This window comes from Dermacentor silvarum, chromosome 2 (assembly GCF_013339745.2).
Source record: "Dermacentor silvarum isolate Dsil-2018 chromosome 2, BIME_Dsil_1.4, whole genome shotgun sequence".
In the NCBI taxonomy this organism is placed as follows: Eukaryota; Metazoa; Arthropoda; class Arachnida; order Ixodida; family Ixodidae; genus Dermacentor; species Dermacentor silvarum.
The window spans coordinates 141810766-141829896 of NC_051155.1; the positions used below are offsets into that span (position 1 = coordinate 141810766).

At 48.5% G+C, this 19131-nt stretch overlaps 1 protein-coding gene across 1 annotated transcript in view; it reads left to right on the forward strand.

Annotated features, from left to right (window-relative positions):
- The first annotated feature begins 4294 nt into the window (after window positions 1–4294).
- LOC119441874 (sugar transporter SWEET1-like) overlaps window positions 4295–19131 on the forward strand; it is a 32984-nt gene continuing 18147 nt past the window's right edge. Inside the window, exons 1-3 of the mRNA XM_037706512.2 lie at window positions 4295–4575; window positions 4779–4856; window positions 4928–5051. Of these exons, the coding sequence (XP_037562440.1) occupies window positions 4496–4575; window positions 4779–4856; window positions 4928–5051 (282 nt within the window). The 5' untranslated portion in view covers window positions 4295–4495. The remainder of the gene's footprint in view (window positions 4576–4778; window positions 4857–4927; window positions 5052–19131) is intronic.

A 19131-nucleotide genomic window follows, 5' to 3' on the forward strand; every position in this document is an offset into this window, starting at 1 on the left:
TTCGTCCAGCTCGGGGCGAGGAGGGCCTCGGTAGTCAGGGAGTTGGGTCGCCGGATCCCCGTCGCGCCGGATGGGCAGGTACTTCTGAATGAGCTTGGAGACGAGTACATCAACCGTGTGAGACCTGGTGGCTTCGTGAAGGGCCCGGGCCAACGTATGCTTCTGATTTGACTTGGAGCCGCTTTCGTCGAGAAGGTGCTTCAGCATACCCCAGGACTTGCTATTGCGCATCTGTCCGTCAATGGATTCGCAGAGCTCGTCCCACTGCTGCTGGCATAGCGCTTTGCAGTGGTCATCGATGACCTTGTTGAGCTCCGAGATTTTCTTTCGGAGTCTGCGATTGAGCCTTTGACCCTTCCATCGACGGAGCAGGGCGTTTTTGGCCTCGATGAGATGGGCGAGTCTGCTGTCCATTCGCTCGACGTCGAGATCAGTTTCCACTTTCTTGGTGGCCGCGGAAGCGTCGTTGCGGATGCATTCGCACCATTCTTCGAGGCTGGTGGTTTCCCTGGCTCTCCCGGGTTCTTCCCGAATGTTGCGAAAATGGTCCCAATCGACGAATGTGAATTCCCTGACCCTACTCCGAGCCACCTTGAAGTGGGTCTCGAGAATGTAGTGGTCACTGCCAAACTCCATGGCGGTGTTCTCCCAGCCCACGTCCTCGACGTTCTTGACGAAGGCGAGGTCGGGTGTCGTGTCCCGGGTGACGGAGTTGCCGATACGCGTGGGAAAAGCTTTGTCCGTGACCAGAGTGAGGTCCATCTCGTTGGCGTCTTGCCACAGGTTGCGCCCCTTGGTAGTGTCGTAGATGTAACCCCAGAGGCCGTACGGGGCGTTGAAGTCGCCGACGACGACCAAAGGTCGTGGGCCGGCCAGGTCGGTCGCTTTCTTGAGGATGGTCTTGAACTGTTGGCGCGAGTCCCTGGGGTTGCTATAGATATTGAGAACGAAGACACTGTTTCTGCGCTGATTCCGCTGCGGCGCGTCGAGCAGGATCTCAACCATGACATATTCGATTATATCGCTCCCCAGCTTGAGGTCGTGGGTGAGATGAGTAAGCCTTTTATCGATCAAGGTACAAATGCCTCGCCCCCCAGGCCGGCCCGACACGGCCCTGTAGCCCTGGAGCGAGGCAGCGGAGACTAATGTTTCCTCAAGAGCAATGACCTGAGGTTTGATCACCAAAGACCTGAAAAACTGCTGCAGCGGGGCTTTCTTGTTAGAATACCCCCTGCAGTTCCATTGCCAAATGCGAAAACTCTCTTTTGATCTATCCATTATTGGGCTGACCGGACGGACAACCACCTAACGGGGCAGTTAGGGCTGCGCAAAGAATGGGACCTTCTGTCGGAGCGCTGGTGGGATACTTAAGTCTAGCTTCCCTCAGCAGCGGTTGAACGACGGTGGCGGATGAAGCCATTCGCGCTTCAATGGCGTCGATGCGATCTGCGAGAGCTCCGAGGCCCCTTTTGGGGTCCCCGAGCGCAACCTGAATTTGGCGAACGCTGTCGGTGAGGAAAGTAACGCTAGGGGCGACCTGTTTGAGGCTGTCTGCCAGCGCAGTGAGAGTTTGCTTAATCTCGCTGACTTCTGCGGACAACACTCCCGATTCGCATGTTTGATTTACGACTGCCCTGCGTTTTGAGGACGTTGCAGTACCGTCTACCGGAGCTGGGATTGGAGTCTCGGAGGCCCTGACTGCCGCATCGTTACCCGACGCATTCGAAACAAGTTTCTTGATCTCCGCCATTTCTTTAACGAGCCTATTGATCGTGTTCTTGAGGTCGTCGTTCTCTTTGCGTAAGCGAATGACTTCCGAGTCCCTAGCTTGCTCTGGGGGCGGGTCGTTACGAGGTGCCGGAGCGGCCCCCGTATTGGCGCCGGGCTTGAGACGCACCAGATCGGCCCAAACGAGGGTCGGTTGCCTCCCGCAGCCTGTGGAGGCGGACTGAGGTCCGGATGATGGCTGGGCTCTGGAACCTTGGCGGCCCCTGGAACCGGATCTGGACCTAGATTTGTATCGGACCCGGGATCCCGACCTGGACCTGGAGACGGTGCGGCTCCTGGTGCGTCCACGAGACCTGGATCTCTCCCTGGACCGGGAGCGGCTGCGGCCAGATCGGCGTTGAGGCGATGCTTGCCGGGCTTGATTCGCGTCGTTGAGGGCGCGGGAGCGTTCCCTCCGTCTGCGCCTGACGAGATACGGCATCTGGAATTTTTGTTTACACTCCTGGGCGGTCGTAAGGTGGTCGCCTCCGCAGAGCTTGCATTTGGGATCGCACCTATGTTGAGCGTCGGGGTTTGCTTCTCCGCATCCCCTGCAGATGGCTTCGTTGGGCGAAGGGCAGACGTCGGAGCGGTGCCCGAGTCTGCCGCAGCTGTAACACACGTCCATTTGCTTGCGAAATAAAGTGCACTTGACGATAATGCCGCCGTACGAGACAAAATTGGGCACCTTGTAACCGTCGAACAGAACCACCACGGTGCCGGTGTTCTTGATTCTTTTGGCGCCGAGCACCGTGGGGTTTCTTGGATTGACGAGCTTTTTGTCGATCATCACAGGCCCGTCGCTGAGGGAGATGCCGCGGATGACGCCCTTGCACGTGGAGTGGGGGGCGGCCTCGTAAGCGCTCACCTCAAAGCGTCGATCGGCGACGGAGATGCCCGAGATACCGACATAGCGTGCAGCGTTGTTTCTGTTGGGTGTGCTGATCACCATTATATTTTGTTGAAAGTTGGGACACATCGTGTCGGTGTCCCGTGTCGCCGAATCGAGTCCGGCAGCCTGCCATATGGCGTCGGCAACCGCAGTAGGTCCCACCTTGCTGATACATAGACCTCCCCTAGGCCGCACGATGATCTTTGCCTCCTCCTTGGGCAGCGGAGGCATCCTGCCCCCTCGAATAATCTTGCTTTTAATGCCCGCGTGGTCGGGGCGGCACCGAGCGTTGGAACCGGCGTTAGGCTGAACTTCGACCACATCGGCGCCAGTCTGGTTGGCGGCCGCGTTTCTCCTTCTCGTTGAACGTCTGGCGTCAACGAGCTGCCACCCGGAGTCTTTAGTAAAGTCCTCAGGAGTTAAAATCTCCCCCTCCACCTCACAGTCCATCATCACGAAGTCCGTGGAAAAGAAGAGGCGGGCGAGCGATGCCTAACCCTAACGCGGTTAGGGTCAACACACAGTCACGTCGGGGTTCATAGAAAAACGGCAGTAAAAGTCACAAAAGTCCACCCACCCATAAAAGTCGGGTATCGGCGTATTCCTCTTGACCTCACGGATCCAAAAATGTAGGAAGTTCAAGGACACACACTCAATAAACATTCGAAAAATGAGCAAAAAGCAGGAGCCAAACGAAACACGTCACATGTGGCTCATACCCACATACTTTTCTTATATACTTTTCTTATATAGGGATTTTATTGTGACCTGGATGCTGCGATTCTTTCTTTTTTCTGCGCAGCCTAGGCATACAAACTGAAATTAAGTGGTATGGACTAGGCGCGTCTTGATTGATCAATGTAATGCACTAAGAAAATTTCCCGCAGTGTGACTGTGCCCAGACGAAATTTGAATGTTTTAGCTGGTGCGGTCATCTCTACACTTTTGCTTCCAACTTAGTGCTCCCTACTTATCCCCCACTATTGTATTATTGTGATTTCTTTTATCAGCGAATTCCTCATTGCAATTTGCCAGGTAAGTGATGTCCTCACCTTCCATTGCATAAATCCGATGGAAGTAGCAGATGTGGCAGAACTTGAAGCTGAATTACTTTGCCGACCAGGAAAGCGTACGGTTGGTCACCATTCGGTGGGGGGGGGGGGGGGGGGGGGAGAGAGTCGAGTAGAATGAGAGCTGATGCTTTATTTTATGGATGGTACTTCGGCCAAATTGGATAAGGTATGGGAAGGGGAATGAATACGTCGAGGCACGCGGGTAGCACCACGCAGTCCAATTAGGCCAGTCAATTTCAGAGGGCCTAGGTGGCACATATATGACATGATTTAGGAGCGCAAACACACACGCACGCACACGCACGCACACACACACACGCACGCACGCGCACACACGCACGCACACACACACACACACAGTTACGTGTTTCGTGAGCTTCAAATCTGGCGCTATGCGTTAAGTCTCTTGAATTTCGCGCACCTAGTCCTTTTAATTTGGCCTCTTTTATATTTAAGTAACAAAGATTAAAGAAATCCCTCTGACGTATACTTTCAGCTTTTTCACTTCACATTGAAGTGTTTTGAACCCATGCCATGCTGGCAACAATGAGCTACGTCACTCGCGATTTTTCGTTCCTTTTGATTGTTTGGATTCGTCCGGTTGTTTTCGAATAGCCTGGTTTCGCCGGAGGTGGAGGTGTCTGCTTTCTGCCGCTCCGTCTCTGAGATGTTCCACTGCGTGTTCGCCGGTTGGACATGACTTACAACTGTTTGCTAAGCACATCATCGAGTGACGTGAATCGTCGTAACAATTTGCTGCAACATGTATTCGACGGAAACGGCCAAAACGATCGTAGGCGACTTGGCGCTCGTCTTTACCATTGTCAACTACGCGAGCGGAGTGTGAGTGGCTCAATTTACTGGCTCATAAAGTCCCGTTATCATGTCAACCGAAGAAACCTGCCTTAAGCGGCGTTTTGCGACCGCGCAGGTGCGCGGCGCAACACGTATGCAGAACGAGGGAAGTAATCCCGTGGAAGGCACTCTGAATGCTGTTGCGATCGCCGAAAGTGTGCACATTACTACCTTTGCTGTTTTCATTTCAGACAAATATGCAGAAAGGTGCGGGAAAAAGGTGGAACGCATGACTTGTCGCCGTTGCCGTTCTTGGCCGGAATGCTTGCGTAAGTGTTTAGACGTGGCAGTTCGAAGCGAAACTGTTCGACATTTGCATTTTCTTTCGTTCCTTGTCTAGCACATTCCTGTGGTTCGAGTACGGTGTTATGAAAGAAGATGGAATATTGGTGTGGGTGAATTCTATTGGTTTTCTGCTGCAGTTGTGTTTCCTGGCCTATTTCTATTCATACACGAAAGTAAAAGTGAGTATGAAGTTCTGCGTCATTCCTTGCACATGTCCTTTCGTTTCTTGTGACCGCGTGATAGTAATCTTGCATCTCAGGCCAGTAACTACGAAAAGAGTCGTGTTTTCTCTCTATAATGCTGGTGAACACATTAGAATAAATTAAACAAATTTCAGCTTGTTTAGTTTGTGTGAAAGATGTTCCACATCTTCTGGAATGCTATTCCGGTACTAAAACATCTGTTGCATTTAATCATATGCATGTTCTCACATGCATGTGGTCACGGGCAACACCAAAATAGAACTGACGCTGCTATGTCCCTGTCTACAATTGCTTACCCACCGAACAAATACTTGTCATTGCTTCCACTGCATCAACACATATTTACATGGAACTGAGACAAAAATGTTGTCTAATCATGCAAAAGTGGCATCGCACTACTTTGCTCCCTAAAAGTATAGTCTCCGTACAAAAGTTATAAATGGAGAAGAGAAGGTAAGGCAGATATTGTTTGTCTAGTTGTGTTTTCAGTGGGAGTCGTAATGCCCTATTATTCCTGGAGACAGTTATAATGTCTGCTTCACAATGCGGTTGCTGTGCCACCAGTTGCATGTTGACAGTGCACCAGTAAAATCAAAACTGGCATAAAGAACTGAGTTATCTACACACTGGCTGAATTAGAAATAAGACTTTCCTACTTTCCTACTTTCTGTTTCCAAAAGTGTGCACAACTTATGGTCAATTTACATTGGATTATTCAGGACTTCTGAGTTGGAATAACTTTGGTGTGATTTATTTATTTATTTATTTGCTTCGTCACAGTACAGCGTAACTGTCTTCCTTTTTTGCATGTGTTTAAAAAATTGATGAAGTCAGTAACAGTACGTTCAACTGGTAGCTTTCGAGAACACTAGAGCGCTCTCACGGTGTAGTTTACATTCGGCTGGCCGAAAGTGGCCGCTCGGAAAGCATTTACCAGGTTCATTCATAGCACTCGGAGGCATTCCCAGATTCAACCAGATTCAATTAGGAGTGGAAACTCCGTCAGTTGCGGCGACCAGAAAATGTCACAAGCCTGCGGAGCCACTATCATGCTGGTGGCACCTGGCGGCCGAGAAAGAAATTATTGCAGTCTTGGTTGCCAGGGCAACCGCTCACGTGTGTTACTCCCGTTCGCGGCCGCACGCCTCTACAAGTTCTACTGAGGGCACTCACGCGTCCCACCTGCGTCCCATCTTAGGCTAGCAAATTTCAAACAAGGATACACTGCATGTATCAGCACTGAAAGTATTACGGCCCTCGAACAGACACTGACAAGAACAGTTACTGTTTCACTTAAAAGCCCACAAAAACAATGTTAAGGCATGCACACTGAAGCGAATGCCCGTGTCGTCTGCTTTGAGCAGGAAACACGGGCGCCGCCGAAGAGAACGCGCCCGAGCAGCACCACTGGGCTGCTGCTCTTTTTTTTTTTTTTCCGCTGCTGTTTGCATGACGTGCCGCAAGGTGCCGCCACTGCATGCGCCCCCGTCGGCGCATACTAATGTGACGTTATCTGGCCGCACGCAAGCGCCCGCGCTGGCGGGAGTTTCTACTCCTAAATAATCTTCCTCCGTGTTCTAGGACCACGTAGCACATTTGGCTGGGCAAGGTTTTCCCTCTCTCCAATCTCTAAAGGGCTCCACATTGCTGCAAACCGGGTTGGAGCGCGGTAGGAAACAGTCAACTGTACCATTAACCCACAATCTGTACTATGATTTAATATACTGCACGAGAATAGAAAACTGGGCAAGTTGGATTATATTAGCCGAAACAGTAGATGCGTAAGTATAAAACCAAAATGAAGATGTAGAAAGAGACATTTATTTTGTTTGCATGATTTAATATTTGTTTGCATGAATTTAATATTTGATTGTCCTGGTAATTCCTGTCAATGTTGCTACCAGTGTTTGTATACCTATTTATTTGTGATGTTGAAACCCTTATAAGCAATGTTGTCAGTTCCCAGGAGATGTTTACGTGTATGATTTCCACGCCCCAAGTTGAAATATACTCCGAACTTCAAGACTGTATAGATGGGTATTCAAGAAACAGTGCTGTAGCAGCATTCATTAAAGTATCCTCAGATTGGTTGTGGCAATAATAGGGTATATTTGAAATTCTTCAAGTTTGCTTCCCCACACATCTCATTTTACTGGCACGAGATAGTGGAACATTGCCCTAGAAATGAAAATAAAGCAGGAGCACGTGACCTGGTGTCGCTATGCTTGCCACTGTCTTTCTTTACTAAATCCTCACTGTTTGCTGGCTTACCCTCAGCTTACTGGGTGTGGTGCGATGCAGGTCGGCCATTTTATGTGGGGTAACAAAACCACGTGGGAAAGCCAACTACCAGCATTTTGCAGTTTCTTTATTGTACAGGGTTGCTTTGTTTAAGCTTCAACTCTGTATGTGGTTGCTTATGTGTACACATTTTCTGCTTTTTCTTTTTCGAATTGCTGAGGTAAGGGGTGCAAGTTACATATAGGAGTGGGGTTAGTGTGCAGAAATGCAGTATACTCCTGCTAAGACAAGCTCAACGTGGACACAGGAAGGGACACACACAAACGCTCTCTGTGACCCTTCCTGTGTCCATGTGAAAAAGTTTCTGCGCTCAAACACTATATCAAAGACATCACACCGACAAGGCCAGAAGTCAATCCTTGCTAACATTTATTGTGTTTGTGTGATACAATGTATTGGTGTACGCACTCTTATATAAACCATTGAGTAATTGCTACTTTCAGGTGCTGTAAAAACTATGTGCCATCACAAAACCTGACATTTCACCAAGCTTCGTGGAAACTACTTCAGTGCCTTTATGTTAAAAAATGCCCCAAAGCATCTAGGGCATTATTAGCTGCATTATGTGTAAACACTGCTGTTTCTTGTGGCTCCTGGAGAATTCTTGTGGCTCCAGTCCTCAACTCGTTATCAATCTGCAGACACACCTTGATGACTTCCTCAGTAAATGTTTATATGGTGTCTATAGAAAAACTACGAGCCGACACGAGAAGCTAGACACGGAGCCATTTGTTTCTTGCTCCTTCACTTCTTTTTCTTTTCACGCAGTCCTAGTCTGCGTGCGTTTATTCTTCTTTTTCTACATCCTCGCACCCAAAGGAGTTGTGGGCCAACTCGAGTGTAGAATTTCTGTGCAGGTCTCCGTACAAACTTGCCATTTTGTGTCTTGATCCTACAGGCCCGCACTACACCATCTTGGCCAGGATAAACTTCGACTATGCGCCCAAGGGGCCAAATACATCTTGAAATGTCGGGCTGTTCTACGAGAACTACGTAATCTACTTTTAGGTTACTGCTGGCACCTGATGAGTAGCGATGCAGTAAGCGCAACTCGAGGAGGTACTCTTTTCTCCGTCGTATCCACAGGTGGTCAAGCAGTTTCTGATGGTACCGCCACTTCTTGGTCAGATCGTCTGTTGTTGCTTGCGCGCACCGCGTTTCATAGTCTGAGCTGTGTGTTCCTGAAACCGCCATCAATGACCCTCCGACAAGAAAATGGGCTGGACATATTGCTGAAGGTTCCATCGCGTCAGTATACGTGTAGGTCAAGGATCGTGAATTGATCACTGCTTCCGCTTCAAGCAGTACTGTCTCAGTCTCTTCGCTACTCAGGTAGCTCTTTCCAAGTACTTTCCGCAGAGAAGTTTTGATGGAGTGGATCAACCTCTCCCACAAACCACCCCACCAGGGGTAGTTTGTGGGAGAGGCACAATGAACTTCCACTGGACGCGATGTTTGGCTAGGAAAGATGCAAAAGGGGAGCTTTTCATAACATCCCATATGTCTCTTAGGTTCCGTGATGTCTTTTTGAAGGCCAATGCGTTATCCGAATATAGTGTCTGTGGCACTGCTCTGCGAGCTAGAAATCTACGGAACGCTAGGAGGAAGGCTTCTGCTGAGAGCCCGCTCGTCAATTCTAGGTGTACTGCTCGGGTGGTGGCACTGGTGAGTAGCAGAATGTATCCTTTGCAGTCGGTGGCAGTCGGTGCAGTCTGCTTTATATGGAGTGGTCCTGCAAAGTTTAGTCCAAATACTTCAAATGGCGATCGGCTTGTTCTCGAAGAAACAAGCCGATCGAGTGTCAGGGGAGCACATTGCACTTTTGCTGGATTCGCGCTATATTTCTTAGACAGAAAGCAGGCATTAATAACTCGTTTGGTTTCCTGCCGAGCACGAATAATCCAGAAACGCTGGTGAACCTGTACCATGGTACTCACAATACCTCTGTGCACTGATCTACAGTGCGCTTCGATGATTACCAACTTCGTGAAGGGGTGGTGTCCCGGTAAAATAATAGGATGCTTCTCCTCGTACGTCTTGTCCATTCGTTCGTCGACCTCCGAGTCGAAGTTGTTTGCTCTGGTCGATGAAAGGGTGAAGATCTTTTAAGATGGAGTGCTTAGGAGCGGCATTTCCGTGCAAAAGCCATTGTATGTCCACAAGAAAAGCCTCTCGTTGAACATGACAAATCTAGAACGTTTCGGCGTTGATGAGGTCTTCTGCTGATATTGTTTTTACAGTCGCTGCTGGCATTCTTAGACTTCGATTCACAAATCGGAAGAGCCAAGATGTGACACGCAGAAGTTTTTGCAGATTGCTGAACTTTGTTATATCAATTAGCGTGTCCGCGTGATGTTGTGCCTGGAGAAAAATGCTTGGTGGTTCATACGCTGGCTTGAAGTCCTGGCAAGGTTTACGAATTCACCTTTTTTACGGTGCGACGGCGCATGCGCCCTGCCCTAGCGGATTAGTCACGAAATGTTTTGGAAGGGATGTGTGCGCAGCCGTGTCTTGAGGTAAGATCCCCCGAAAAAAAAAAAGCACTTGGACGCGCGCTAATGCACACTCGTGCCTTGTACACGTGGAAACTCCACTGGTACCTTGACGTCGGTGCAGTGCCGAAAACGTGTGCAGCGTAACTGCAACTCCAATTTAAAACAGAAATCGGCCAGTGTGTAGTCCAGACTGCACCCTGAGCCATGTAGTTGCCGCCTTTCATTGATGGCTAGCAAATTTAACGAAAAATTCCCCTGCACTACACTTGTGCGACTCTTATAAACATCACGTTGCTGGCGAAGTCTTATTGCAGCGTGAGCCCTCACTTGCTGGTGGCTGCAGCGCGCGCCTGAGTTCACGTACTCGTTTAAGGCGCGGTAACACTGGGTCGAAACGAGACCGACAAGACGCTCATGCCAACGATTGGCCTGGGTCGCTGAGACAATCTTATCATACTAGGCCGACAGCAACACAGCCGACGAGCGCGAGTTGTGCTGTGACGGGCTTTCTTGTCGATGGCACCGACAAAATCAGCGTGCCGACCATCGTTCGACCGAACCCCGCACGACCGGCCGTCGAACCAACAACGCGATATATCCGCAGTGCCTTCGCTTGCATATATGATCATATAATATATACATATGTATATATAATTGTATTAATCGTGCTCAAAATGAATCAAAGATGCCTACGGAGTTGAAATGCATAAGTTTCGACCCTCTCATGTCGAGAACATGAAGTGTGAGCCAATGTTGATCAAGTTCAGTCAAGGTTAGACCTGGCGCCGTCAAGCTCTTACACCTGCTACCGGCGGTTTGAACTGAATTTAAGCAGTTAGGGCAAAGGAAACTGCTTTTATTGTTCGTTTCTGGCCTTACTGATTTGAAATCAACGACTCTTAAGTTCACACAGCACGTACACAGTAAGCGGCAAGCGGCGACACAGCGCTAGCTGTGCCAATACCTGTACGTCATCGTACTCGTAGGCTGCCGGTTGCATTCGTTACGTAGATGGGTTGATCTGTACGTGGTGTTATGCTGACACATTTCTCAATTCCAGTAATGTACAGTTTACCTTTGTGTCAAACGGGTAACAAGAGACGGTTCATTCGGTAAAGCAGCATAAACAACTGTCTCGCTCAGTTATATCAACGGTCTCAGCGATGGCATCCGCGTTTTCGCGAGAGAACAACACGACCCATAAATGAGCGCTTATTCGAGCACAGATTTCTCTAATAATGCTTTATAGCATGCGCAAACTGTAAGTATGATGAAGTTAAAGAAAAGCGAGAATCAGAAATAAATGAACAGCCAGTTATATTTGTATCTGGATCACAGTTACCATTGTTTAAGCAGTTCGGCCGCTCATTGATTCATCTCAGGGTGGAACAACACGGCTCAGATGTGCAGATATGTATGTTTTGCTACGGTTTAACATTATTTCATATCAGTGATGTACCTTCTCTCCAATATTTGATGCTAACAACGATATATGGCTGTAGATATCGATGTATACAAATGCACCGTTTTTATAAATCCGGCGTGGAAGGCTGCGCTTGAAAACTTCTTGAATATGCGAAATATCTAAAGAATGTGTAAAAAGAATACAAAAAGCGAGCTCCAAGTGCTGAAATCAAAGACAATGAACTCCAAGGCAGCCGCTTCGGCAGACGGAACTCAGTGTGCCTCTATCGGCTGCATTGTTTGCACAACAGTGCACTTAGGTCTGCTCACCCAGCAGTCAGTGAGCGCTACATTGCGTCCAGGAATGACGCGCTGCCCCGGAGAAGCAATTAATAATTATTTGTGATCCACGAAACGCACAACCGACGCGCACTCAACATGGACGCAGTTGCACAAATCAACCGGCGAAATCCCCGGCACCATGTTTCCAGTGGCGTGTGGCAGAGGGCAGCACAGGAAAATGAAAAAGGCGGATTGTGTCTACTTCTTCAGGCCATGCTGACTTCGGCTGTTCCAACCATTTGGGACCATTCCACTAGTTGCTGCTCTCCCGCAAGGCTCTTGCAGATATTCCCCGAGTAAATAAGTCGGATGGATTGGGATCGCCTGGACGGTAACGCCATGGCTCCAGGCCAGTAACGTCTATTATCTCTATCACTCTATTTTTTACAAATTAGCCCAACTCATTTTGTTGGTCACGGATCCAGCTCATTACGATCATGGAGTCAAACCACATGACACAGGGCAGAAACCTTGAATCCAATGACAACCGGATATATTTCATTAGCCTTGCTCCTACTACTGCTGCCATGAGCTCTAGTTTAGGCAGCGTTAGCACTTTTATCGATGCTATGCATGATTTGACTGCTACGAGTGATGTGACTATTGCCACGGATCTCCACTACCCTCAAATAAGCACAAGCTTCGTATGCTTTCAAGCTGGCGTCAGAGAAGATATGAAGCTCCGCAGTGTCTATCTCGCCTCCAGGCCAGCTCTTACACATTGTGGGATTGTCACAGAAGAGAGTTGAAAGGCGTCTGCGGACCATTCTTTCCACTGATTCTTTGTCTTCAGGCAGCTCTTCGTCCCATGGGCTCTTTAATACCCATAAGCGCTGAAACAGCAGCTTTGCGGTCACAATAAACGGGGAGAGTATGCCAAGGGGATCGAAGATTCTATAAGCAGTTTTTAGTATAGTGTGTTTCGTGTCGCCTTGAGCTTTATTCATATTTATTTATTTATTTATTTATTATTACCTCAAAGGCCCCGGTGTGGGGTATTACATGAGGGATGGGTGATCGCTTCAGCAAAATGTGGACTCAATGGGAGCCTTGAAATGATGTGGAATATATCGGAATAAGGAATTTGCCGAGAATTCGAAGAGGTCATTCACTGTGTTCCAGTGCATACCTAATTTAGGAAATTTTTTGTGCACCTTCTAGTTGTTCTTCGTTGCGATCAAACACCTCTTGTAGCTGTTTATCATTCGTTTTCCACTTACGGAAGTTCATGCCGGCGTCATTCATGATTGTCTTCGAATTCTTGTAGATGTCTAAACCTTCTTCGAAAGTGTCCGCACCAACGAGCAGATCATCGACATAGAAGGCTTTCTTCAGGATGGAGGCTAATGCCTTGTCTTCATCAGATACGATGTCCAAGTGATATTGAATAGTTGCCATTAGCAGAAATGGACTTGATGTGGACCCAAAGGGCACCCGAGTCATACGCCATTCTACTATGTTATTGCTCTGGCTACCAAGGACTGTATCGAACCAAAGAAAGTGGAATGCATCTCGATCAGGCTCCTGTATCTCGATTTGCAGAAACACCTTCTCGATGTATGAGTTACAGGCTATGGAGTACCAACGAAAGCGTATCGGGACCTATAACAGTTCTGGATTCAGATTTTCCCCTTTGTCCAGGCATTCATTAAGCGATGGTAGACCTTGTGCATGGGACGACGCGTCATACACTACTCCGAGCTTCGTAGTCAGTGATTCATTTCTGATCACTTCTCTATGAGGCATATAGTAGACAGCTCTTCAGTTAGGAATCTTTCCAGGCACTAACTCCGCATGCCCGAGTAAGGGATATTGCCTTATGACCATTTCGTATCGTTGCAGCTGTCCGTCATGTAGTGATAACCTTTTCACCAGCTTGTGTAGGCGATTAAGAGCTATGTCGAGGTTATCTCCATGTAAATGTTTGTGCTTATAATGTCTGCATTTATATATAAATAAATAAATCACGTAGGGCTCATACCAAGGCCGCACATTTCAGCTCCGCTCCCAGAGTAGAGCTGGTGCGGGGAAAGTTGTGTGGGGGGGGGGGGCGCCGGATCACGTGACGCACTCGACCAATCGGTTGTTTGGTGTGTCACGGGGAGGGAAAGGAAAGGATCAAAAGCGACTTGGCGTGCGCTCCACCGGGCTTCCCTCGCCTCAGATCAGTTTTGGCGTCCGGATGGGAAAGCCGCGCGTGATGCGTTCTGCTGAGGAGCAGGCTGCGTTTGAGCGACGGCACCGCGAACTGGCTCGGGAAAGAAGGACTCGTCGTCGTGATGAGCCACCGTCGCTGAGTTTAGGGCAAACGAAGCAGAACGCCTGCGACAGTGTGGTCTTGCCACAATCTTTGCTTACCCCCATTTTCTCGACCGGGGAAGGACTGGTGATTTTTTCGTCCGCACTTCGTTGGCAATGTTGAGGAGCCGTTCCACTGAAGCGCTTGAGGGTACTGCCGTGTTGTACTTGAGGAAAAGTTGGTTCACTCCCTAGAAGTTTTTCATCTGCGACAGCGGGTAGTCACCTGGTACCAGCAAGTACCGCGACAGCTCATCTTGTGCCTCGGCTGGAAGGCTTCGGTGCCCGTGAGGACTGGAAACTTTCCATCCGCCTCGAAGTCCCTCGAGTGGCGCTGCGATCCTGACGTCATGGTTTCTTTGCGGCAGGCCGGCATGGAGGAAAGAAACTACAGGAGGGAGCATCACATGACAATCTTGAAGCCTAGTAATAAAAAATACAGCGGAGAACTCACGAAAGAAATGCCCCACAGTCACGTGACATGGCAAGCGGTAGTTATTTGCGTCTCACGTGGTCGCCCATCCACCCTGCGTGATGTGCTGCGTACGTGCGTGCGTCTGTACGTGCATGCGGGCGGAACATTTACAGAAGGAACGCCGTTCTCTTTGTCGTTCCTTCATAAACGTAACGAGTTGCAGTTACAGTTCCACCGACCCTTAATGGAGCTGTGGCGTTCTTCCTTTCCTCCCAAAAAGAACTAGTTCCAGGAACGCCGTTCCGTACAGCACTGATTTCACGCAGTCCTAGTCTGCGTCCGTTTCTTCTTCTTTTTCTACAGTGACAGCCTTGCAGGTTTCCACATCATTGTAGATACTGCCATAACTGTTTTTGTCCACAGAAAAATTTCCATCAGCATTGTTTAATAACTGCGACAGTATACGAATTTTGGCTAATGAAGAACCTACTATCCCAAAATCGTAGTGGAAAAAAAGGAAAAAAAAAAGAAATACTAGACGAGAAAACAACATGCGGTTAAACCTGCTTATAACGAACCTCCATATAGCAAATTCCTGGATATAACGAAGTTTTTCTATTCCCTGCCATTGCTCCATAGAAGCACATGTATTTGAGACCTCTACGTAACGAAGTGGCAGCGGGAGACTCCCTCGAAATAACGAATTTTCTAAGCGCACAACCTAGAGATTTCGCCCCAAATTTTTGTTATTTTTGCGTGAGCAGCAACCGTAAGCACCTTCGCTGCTATGGAATGTGAAGCGGCAGCGGCGCACTTGGCGTGCTCTAATTCACGGAGACTGCGAGGTGAGAGCAAGCGCACGTGTGTGATGTGCGAGGCGGGCCTGCATCCCTCGACCCGGCGATCTTACCGCCGCGGGTGTTACCTTTCCCCCTCCCTTCATTCAAACCTGATCCAATTAACGCGCCTGCTGCAGCTGGCCTAGCCCACCAAGCCGGCACTCTCTTTTCCAGTTGATGTTGCCTAACAAAAAAATTTTTTTTTCTTTCAAAGTGCTGGCAGCGCCACTCTTTAGTTACTGCGCAAGTCTCTGCGCTTCACTTCACTAACCTGCCACTAGGTGACACTATAGACCTACACCATGTTTGTAAACAGCGGTAGGCACCGTTGATATAATTTAGGCCCTATAGCGACGTCGCATAGGCTCCGCCCACGTTTGCCGCCCCCGCTTGCACGCGAGGATGGCACTTTCTTTTTTTTGAATGGGGTGGGGGTGGAGGGTGCTAAAACCATGGATTTCATTATGAAGCACACGGTAGTGGGGGCGCCGGATTAATTTCGACCACGTGAGGTTCTTTAACGTGCACCCAGGGAAACGTTCTTGCATTTTGCCCACATTGGAATACGGCCGAACGAGATGGTAGGCCTAGCTCGCTGATCGCCGCAGTGACGGCCAGCAGCGCTTGCGATCTGGCCTGCAGCTCATCATAGTGCGCTTATGTTTGACAATGCGATTAACGTGGACTTAAATGAATTGGCGCAAATATCAAACAAAAAGCAAACGGTGTCTTTGGTGCAATTAGCAAATGAAACATAGTATATTTGCAAGCCAGCCGTGCTGCCTCGCTGAGACGGTCGGTGCTTGGGGTTCCGTCCGAACGGCGAAATGCCGTCGGATCGTTGCTCCCGATCGCGCCAGTGATTTAGTACTGGGCGCTGCTTCACGAAACACGCGCAAATTCGAGATATTTTTTCTATTAAGGACTATTTCATGTTAAAAACAAGCCGTAGCCGATTTCTACGTGGCCGTGAGCGGCGACAGAAGGGATTGCCTCGGTGATGGGACCGGCGAGGTACCGTCCTGACGGCAACGCCGGCTGTATAGGCCCGCGCAGTCTGAGCTGTTGGCCGCGGCTGTCCGATCGCTCCAACTCTGTACTAACACTGTACATTATTTCGCACTCGAAATTTAATTGACACATTTAGGCGCGTTTATGACATCCACACTGCAATTAACGCACCTGTGACTGTGCTGCCTGCGTATGTGAATGCGTGATAGGATATCTACACTGCAGGGGCTCAATTCTTTGAGATGAAAATGAATGTGAATGTGACTTGCTTTGTGGCGCATCTGCTTGCTCGACCTACATTCAAGGCTAATCCTAATCTACCTTTCCCATATAGTGTGGCAAGAAATTGTAATCACGCGCTAATAACGATCCTAAGATCATATGTAGGTTAACTAATGCATGCCATTCAAAATAAAAGAGAAGCTTAACGGTTACAAAATGTTTTGCACATAATGGATGATCTGGTATCAGAATCCAACTTTCCCTTTTTACCGCGGCGGCCCATTGCTTAAGCGACGGTTTTCATCAACAGGAAACCTATGAAAACTTTAGCGTCTTGCGTATTTCGACGCAACTCAGCTCGTCGACATACTGCATTTCTTCGTTGTAAGATCATAGAATAAAGGTCTCACAGATGGAACCGCACAACCACCCGCGACCCCCAGCGGCTGCTGTGGTAGGTGCCACACGGGCGGCGGCTCGTCGGCGGAGTTGACATAGCGCCGTGGTGTAGGTCTATACAACGCTACGACGCCATTGTGTCTCTCGCTCTTCCTTTCCGACGCCTTGCACTTGTGCGAAACGACACGCATCCAATACCTGGTGGTGACATTCCAAGGATGAGTGCTTCGATGAAGAAATGCAAGATATTGACTCTTGAGGACAAAATGGCCATCTTGGATGCCGTTTCTGGAGGCCAAAAAAAGGACAAAAAAAGGAGGCCAAAAACAGAAGCCTAGCTCCCTTAGCTTCGACCATGTGCTGTAGTACGTGTGCTTAGGCATTAGTCTACGAATTTTGTTTAACAGCGAATGTTTACAAGTTTATACGGCCGATAAAACTACTATCCTTACTTTGTATAGCTGTCTGCTAATTTGCTTTCGCAATCGATGCTTCGCCTTTAGGGCGAAACTGGGACTTTTTTGTTCATTGCAACTTTAGTGTATTGGGAGTAAATCTTGAGTGACAGTTGTATTTCTGTAAGAAAGCATGAGGTGCGCGGTACTGTAAAGGATTTTTTTTCCTCTATTTTGGTCATGGAAAATGGGTGCGCGTTACAATTGAGAGCATGTTTGAATCGAGTAAATACGGTGAGTGTTTCTTTTCGAATTTTCGTGCGGAACCTGCATATAACGAAATCCTCTTTATAACAAAGTTTTTCGGGAATTTGTCAATTTTGTTATATCCAGGTTTAACTGTGTATGTAAGAAATAGAATCGCAACTTTTCACAATCGCTTAGTGTAAAAGAAACTCGAACTGCATAATGAGACTTTCACATGAATTTGCAAATAGTGTACACATTATAATGCGTAATGCAGTCCAAGCAGGACGTATGACATGCATGAGTAGTCTCTACTAGTGCTGAAGTAGTTCGGTTCACCGCAAATTGTGTAAAAAGTAACTAACGCAGGAAAAATTTTCATTAAATTGAGATGAAAGAAACATCTTACTGAAGCACACAAAACATCGACACCAGAAAGCCATGTAGCTAGCAGAGTCACATCCTAGGAGTCTGCTGATCCAGTTTGTTGAGCCGACTAAGTCGGTGCAAAGGTATGGCGTAGGTGATTTTTTGTTTGTTTTTTTCCATTGGGCTTATGGGTAACAAAACAAATCTGCGCACATTGTTTCTCACATTTTAAAATTCATGTGGATCTTTATGGGAGTCTGCTGTATGGCAGACTCCCATAATGATTTCCGAGAGATTGCTGAACTATGCAGTAAAACATTGTTGTTTTTTCTTTGCGAAAGAAAACAAAAGTTTTCTCTTGTTATGCTTGCTGTCTAGCAGTGGCCAAGCTGTAGTTATTAGATCCACTTGCAGCTTTCAGCTCGCTTGTCAATCGGGTAGTGGCTGTCTGTTCTTATCTAAACATCTGCAATATTATGCTAGCTTTTGTTGAACTAGGACACTTTTCATTTACTTATGCATTTGCCATTCTCAGGAACTGTGCCATCATTTCTTAGCAGAAAGCACAAGCAATTGAGAAGCAGCCAGTGGATTAATATTGTTATGCGAACGAAGAATTAAGGACAGGAGACTATTTACAAGTATATTTACAAAAGATAGCTGCAGCGCTGGCCAGATCAGCCGATAGCTCGAGAGCCCAGAGCAGTTCGTGTTCTTCGTCTAGGCGCCCGCGCGCCTCGTTCAAACAACCAAATACCACACGCGTGTAGCATAATCCCCCGGCGGCAGAAGCGACGTCCCGGAGCGTCTAAATGTCATCACTGGGAGGGTGATACTGCTTCAGTCGTGTAAAGTGCACGATATCACTGGACTGGGAAGCAGATGGGGCGTCAGGGGCGATCTCGTAGGTGACGGGAGTCACGGCACGAATCACTCGGTAGGGGCCTGTGTAACGAGACAGCAGTTTTTCTGACAGGCCGACCTGACGCGACGGAGACCATAGAAGCACCAAAGAACCAGGCGGGAAGTGCACGTCACGGTGTCGCTGGTCGTACAAACGCCGTTGACTCTCTTGGGAGTGCAGAAGGCGGCCACGGGCAATTTCCCTTGCGTGGGCAGCGCGGGCGATGGCGTCAAGTGCATATTCACTGGTGGGTGCTGCGTGAACGGGGAGGCTTGTGTCGAGGGGCAGTGTTGGTTCTCGGCCGAACAGAAGGAAAAATGGCGAATAACCGGCTGTGTCGTGGCGCGAGGAATTATACGCAAAGGTGACAAACGGTAGAGCGAGGTCCCAGTCAGTGTGGTCGGAAGACACATACT